The 6,919-nt window shown below is 34.0% G+C and overlaps 1 protein-coding gene across 3 annotated transcripts; it reads left to right on the forward strand.

Moving 5' to 3' along the window:
- The first annotated feature begins 791 nt into the window (after positions 1-791).
- LOC146534846 (xaa-Pro aminopeptidase 3-like) lies at positions 792-6,716 on the forward strand. 3 transcript variants are annotated; one of them, XM_085193026.1, is made up of 10 exons: positions 792-960; positions 1,021-1,310; positions 1,440-1,589; positions 1,845-1,981; positions 2,226-2,464; positions 2,919-3,089; positions 3,465-3,571; positions 4,028-4,165; positions 4,483-4,603; positions 5,158-6,716. In XM_085193026.1, exons 1-10 carry the CDS (start codon positions 927-929, stop codon positions 5,325-5,327), a joined length of 1,557 nt encoding a protein of 518 aa, XP_085049152.1. In that variant the 5' UTR covers positions 792-926; the 3' UTR covers positions 5,328-6,716. The 3 variants fall into 3 exon arrangements, with proteins under 3 accessions (XP_085049152.1, XP_085049153.1, XP_085049154.1); XM_085193027.1 differs by having other exon boundaries at positions 793-960; positions 1,036-1,310; XM_085193028.1 differs by lacking the exon at positions 792-960 and having other exon boundaries at positions 1,173-1,310; positions 1,528-1,589.
- Positions 6,717-6,919: the final 203 nt, after the last annotated feature.

Consider the following 6,919-nt stretch of genomic DNA (forward strand, 5'->3'; position numbering starts at 1 on the left):
TGAAAATATTAAATATTTCAATAAAATAAAACAAAAGAATAAAATTAAAACATAACTCTATATCTTTATAAAATATATAATTATTATTTTTTAATATAGTAGGAAGGATCCTATATTAAAAAAGTTCTTTAACTTTTTTATATATTATATATTTCGTATTCGGTATGTTTCATATCGAATCATGATTTCATGTCTACATATGCGACATCATATTGTATGGATGTGCGTAAAATACTCGTGTCTATAGATGTTTGATGGACATATGATCAAACATGTATATATTAGCGGAAATGTATGTAATATCTAAAATTGCCCGGAAGTGTTTGAAGTAAATTATATTATATTAAATATCTTAAGTTGGCGCTATCTCTGAAAGGTTCCCACTTTCAAGTTAGTGAGTAAGCACACTGTCTTAACTACATATTAGACTAATAGTCCTCAAAATTTCAACTTTGCTAAAATGACGTAGGTCTGGCAGCTCTTAGGCTAGTATATTAGAATGAATTTTGTGACACTCACACTGACTCCATAGTTTTATTTAGTTGTGAATATCAATCATCAACAATATTGAGGTATAGTACGGTAACAAACGTTCGTTAATTTTATGATCCATGTTTCGTGACTTCTGTTGACTTAGAATCACATTGTAGTTGTTCTTTAATTATAGCGATCTGAGCGTGCCAGTTCAGTACTAATCACTTCGCCAATGTCACGTTGAATGGAATCACATTGTATAATCTGTATTCTAGTCCTTGGTCTAGATGTCAATGTCATAAATCATAATGTGTCACTGTCACTGTCAGTAACTCCTAATTTATAGATGTCAACAAAAATATTACTTTGTTAGGATTTAGGATTCAACCTTTCTTTTTTATTTATTAAAATACAAATATATCTAATATAGTTATTTTATTGGTTCTATAACAATGCATTCATTACGTCGTGTTTCATATAATTTTGGTAAGTTTTAGGTTATGTTAAATGGTAAACTTTGCTGTTTTCTCTTAATAAGAATTTAAGCATATCCTTTTACAGGATCGAAACTATCAAAGAAATTATTACGACAACCATTATATAAGGAACGTACGCGAAGCTCGTCAAGTATTGGAAATCCGCCAGATTTATTGACTAGTCCTCAATTTAAAATACCTAAGGCAATTGTAGGGCAGCCTACGTCGTATACCCATCCTCATTTAATTGAAGAGGGCCACCTAACCTGTGGTATAACTCAACAAGAATATAAAGATAGAAGAGACACTTTAGTTAAGAAGTTACTGACAAACCCAGAACATACACATAAATCACATATAGTAAGTAAATTTCAGTTTTTTTTTTTCATTTTAACATATTTATACATTTGGATCTGGATGTATAAGCTGTAAGCTTACAATATTGATAATATTTTTGTATGTTAAATTATGTCTATTTATATTTCTTAGATAGTGATACCAGCAGCTCGCAAACAGTATATGTCTGACAAAATACCTTATGTTTTCCGTCAGAATTCTGATTTCTTTTATCTGACAGGGTGTATGGAACCCTCAGCGATATTAGTCATGGTGAAGGAAGCACTTTTAGATCATTACACTGTAAGTATTGTATATAATTTTATAGTGTTTTTACATAAAATAAATTTAATCTTATGATAATCATATTTTGAAATTAAGATTAAGTTAAAATTCCTTAAATAAAATATAAATTTTTAGCAATGAACAATATGTAAGGTAAAAATGCCTATTGCTTACATTTTACATAACAATTTCAAAATATACTTTATATTCTAATTCACTTGATATGTACTATTTTATATTTTTATTCTTATATAACAATGTTTGTTTTTTCAGTCCATTCTTTTTGTACATGATAAAGACAGCCATGCGGAGTTATGGGAAGGACCTAGAACTGGTTGTGGGTTAGCAGCTTCATTATTTGCTGTTGATGAAGCAAGACCAGTTGAAAGTTTTAGTAATTTTTTAATTAGGTAAATATGTATATTGGTTTTATCATTCTTATACAAGTTTGACAATATTGGTTTTTTATTAAATAAAATGTTTTATTTTTTAACTTTCTGTATGATCTCATATAAAGACCACTCAACCACCCATTTTTTGAGACATTGCATCATGAGTGGAGGAACAAAACATCACACTTTATACATAGCCCACAACCGTCACAATGGCTTAAGTGAAAAAAAAATGCTTTAAATAATAATTTTCAAATAACAGAATAATCTCAGCAACTAAACCAGCAGTACTCTGGTACCAAAACGACACGCCTCCCAACCCTGACATCCACGAAACCGTCCGTACTTCAATGAGACAAGGTCACATGTCCGTCGACGACCCTCAAAAGTATCTGCATCACATGAGAGTGATAAAGTCTCCGGCAGAAATAGAATTATTGAAGGAAACATGTTATATAGGATCACAGAGCGTCAATTTGGCAATGGCGTGTACGAAACCTGGTGGGTACGTTGTTTTCGTTAGTTAAATTTAAATCATATTATGTTATATTTATATAATTTTAGTAAGAAATAAATATTTTTATTATACTTACACATATAAAGGGGGTGTGCGTGGGCAGATCTGACTTGTTAGGACTTTGTCTATGAATGCGGTGAAGTCAGATGCTGTCTCAGTATAATCGCTCAGTATGCCACTCGAAGGAGAAATGAAGCCCGCATTTCTCGTTACCATTATTTAATAACGTCGCGTCTTGAACTGAATACACCCAGGACAAACAATGTGACATCTATTTCTTTCTCTGGCTTTATTAGAAAATATATTTTTATTCTAATATGCGACACTCGCACTTTCTAACATATATCGACATACAATTCGTCGTTAATACGCTCCTTTTCAATTTACGCCTCATCCCAACTAAGCTATATGTTTATTTGCTAATTTATCCTCTCCCAGGTATATCAGAGCACTCGGTGTCGGCCATCCTGGAGTACTCGTGCCGGTCGCACGGCGCGGAGCACGCCGCCTTCCCACCGGTGGTGGCGGGAGGCGCGCGCGCCACGCACATACACTATGTCGCCAACAACCAAATATTGGGGGAGGAGGACATGCTGCTTGTTGATTCGGGTCAGTTTTGGGTTTTTTGTGGTTCCAGCGGGATTGTTTTACCGGGTTTGTAAACGCGGTGGTTGTGACAAAGCGCGATATTGAGTTTTGCCATTCACGCACACGAAATATCTTTAATTCAGGCGGAAAGAGTAGAACAGAGAGTTTGACATTGTCAACATAATACCTGTCTACCTTTTTATTTATAGGACAAAACATGTAGTTGAAAAAAAAATGGAGCCAAAACTATCTTGATTTAGATTTTTTAGATATTAGATTTTTTAAGACTGTACCATAACAACAGACAGCTACTTGCTTATCTTATTCTCGCTACATTCTCAAATCTTTATATGAAATTTTAATCTTTTATTTTCTTTATTTTTACTATAATTATAGGTAGCCAGCGATGGTTGTATAATTCTGATATATCCCGCACTTGGCCGGTTTCTGGAAAGTTCTCAAAGCATCATCGTATTTTATATGAGCTAGTACTGAATGTACAGGTAAGCTAAATGTACACTCATCATTAAAGATGCAGGCCAGTCTTGGCGCATGCGACGGACTGTAAACGCGACAGGTGGTGGGTTCAAGTCCCACTTGTGGAAATAAAATATTTAATATTTTTAAAATGCGGTGTTGAATTTCCATTGAACATGCCTCCATAATTTGATGGAAAGTACTGAATGGAAGTGTCTTAATGGGAAAGGAGTATGTGAACACTAGGTTCCTAGGTTACCTTGCTGTGCATGCCCGCTGCCTGTCTTGCTATATACAGGATTCGTGAAGCTTATACGTCAAAAATATGTCAAATACTTATAAAAAGAAAATCTAGGGAAACTAATGTTAAGACACTCCGTCCACTTCTTGCCTAATTCGAGACGTTTGCGTGTTGAGTGGCGGAACTCAACGCCGCGCAAACGCTGAACTATTGTAATGTATATATTTGTATTTTTTTCTAGAAACGTCTAATAGAACTATTAAGTGAGCACAGACCGCCCTTAGACCAGCTATTTGACCACATGTGTAGGTTGCTCGGAACACATTTACAACACGAAGGCATTTTACCGAAGGACATAGATTCTAATGAACTTATTGGGGTGAGTTTTTTTTTTACTTTCGATTTAAAGGGACTTATTTTAATCATTGTGCCTTGTTTTCGAGACTGTAAACTGTAACGCGATAGTTGTGAGTTCGATTCCCACTCGGGAAAATTAATTATTTTCATTTACTCATTCTGGTAACAAGACAAAACGCAACGTTGAGCTCCGCCACTCAACACCTAATGCCTCGAAAATTTCTAACAGAGTGCTTTAACACTATTTTCCCTAATTCTCTCTACTTAACCTGCTACATACAGGATACAACATGAAGCTAAAAACAATATAGATTACTTATATTTTTTTTCTCATAACAGAAAGCCTACCGTCTCTGCCCACACCACGTGTCCCACTACCTGGGACTAGATGTCCACGACTCGGCGCTGGTGAAGCGAAGGGTGCCCGTCGTGCCCGCCATGCTGTTGACCGTCGAGCCTGGTGGGTAATAGTCTTTATTATTTATGTGTTTTTGTGTTTGTCACTTGAGTTCGCAGATAGATCTATCTTAATTGTATAACGTTAAAATAAATTTAGCAATTGTTTTATATAAGTTCGATGAGACGTAATCTTAGACTCTATCTTCTTCTTTAGCTCCTTTGGATACATATCTCCCGGGCACAAATGTAAACACGTCGTGGGCTCGATTTCCACTCGAGCATATTTCATAGCTTTCATTTCCTCGCTCTGATAACGAGGCAAAGCGCGGGGTTGAGTTTCGCCACTGAACACTCAATACCTCCAGAATCCGGCCAAAAGTGAGGAACGGGTCTTAATGGGAATGGCGTGTTTTAACACTAGGTTACTGGGATCCCTCTACCTATGTGCGGTATACAAAGTGTGAAACTAAAAAAATACAACGACGGAAAGTGGATTTGACGGATTGTCTTCCCGCTAGGAAACTACTAGGTTCCCTTTGCCTACCCTGCTGTGTGCGAGATATAGCGTGAAGCTAATTTGATTAGATTTTTACTATATTTATTAAATATTTCTAGGCATCTACATCCGTCCGGACGACACGTCAGTGCCTCCAGAGTTCCGCGGAGTCGGTATTAGAATAGAGGACGACGTTCTCATAACCGATGACGGTGTTCTGGTGTTGACAGACGCATGTGTAAAGGAGGTTGATGATATTGAAGCTTTGGTGGGAAAACAGAATTTTTAATCAATTTATGTTATAATTTATACTTGCAAACCAAACGCGGCTTCGCCCACTTATTGGTGTAGTTGTATTATAGTCAAATTATACAAAATATTTTACATTATTTGCAGCCTATGTGTGATTGTCATGTATAAGCTGTTTAGTGGTTTTTGCGTGAAATTGGAACAAACATCCATATTCTAGAATCTGGAAAGGTATTTCAGTTTCCAGAATCCTGATTGATCGGACTAATTGTTGTCAATTGGACAATCGAATGTTTGACAGAAAGTTTTTTGTTGATATTACTGTGTGTATTAATAACATTTATTCAAACTTTTGAAAAGTATAAATATTTATTAAATTAATTATTAATTTTCGACTACTTATGACAGAATATACATGATCGAAGTTTTGTTTTCTATCTCACGATTTTTATTCCGGCTGATGATGGAATGACGAATCTGTATAAACGACGACCAGGTGGTAGGGACCTCATTATATTTATTTATATGAGTATAAAATGTTATTAATGTGATGATTTAATTAAATGTATGTATATATTTGTTGGATGTAAGGCAGAAAGGTTTTGGTCTCCGATACTGTATTCATAAAACTTCCAATTGAAAGTTGTAGAAGCTTTTGTATTATGTATGGTAATACGAAAATGTCAACAATTTTACATTATATGTGTTAGAAACTGAAAATTACCATTAACATTTTGTTTATGAGCTAAAAGAAATAAGATTTTTTTAATAAAATTATACAAGACCTTTTTTGAAAATTTCTGCCTTTATGGATTCATTCCTCTCTGCTGAACATTTAATGTAATGTTACCCCAGTTAATATTAGTTGTAAATTAATATATCTATTTTCGTTTTATTTATTCCCAATTATTTAAAACGATTCACTTTTTGGCTTATGTTTGACGTTCAATGATTCTTGAAGGACAAATTATTTATTATCTTATCTTTACTCTGTATCCTGGAATACAGATAGATATGAGCAACCTGAATACCTAGTGTTAAGCCACTCAGTCCCCCACTTTCCGCCAAATTCTTGAGGCATTGCGCGTTGTATGGCGGAACTCAACGCCGCGCTGTGTGTCGCTATCAGATCAAGAAAATTTAAATATTAAATATTTTATTCCTCCGAATGGAAATCAAACCCACAACCGTCGCTTTAATTCGCACGCTTGTCCACCCTTGTGGCTTATATATTTATATAAAACCTAAAAATAGGCATTTTCTAAATGGATAAAAGAATATTCTAGAAAAATCCCTTAAATGTATTTATTTAAAAAAAAATAAAAATAAAACATCGGAATGTACATAAACAGTAAACACTTAAAATTGTATTACTCGAGAACATATCAGATCAATATATATGACATTATAAGGCACGATTCTAACAACATATTGCTTATTATTTAACCTTAATTTAACTTGTTTTTTTTATTACAATCGAACAAAATCGAACAATCTTTTATTGTTTTCTTGATTACTTTATTAATAGAAGAATCGTATATAAGAAAACAGTAAAAGATAATAAGCATATTGTTCCTATATAATTTTCAGTTGACTTTTACATATAATATTAATAAAAAAATCACTATAACG

This window comes from Heliconius melpomene, chromosome 11 (assembly GCF_056956725.1).
Source record: "Heliconius melpomene rosina isolate 202511_hmr_F chromosome 11, ASM5695672v1, whole genome shotgun sequence".
NCBI classification, from domain to species: Eukaryota; Metazoa; Arthropoda; class Insecta; order Lepidoptera; family Nymphalidae; genus Heliconius; species Heliconius melpomene.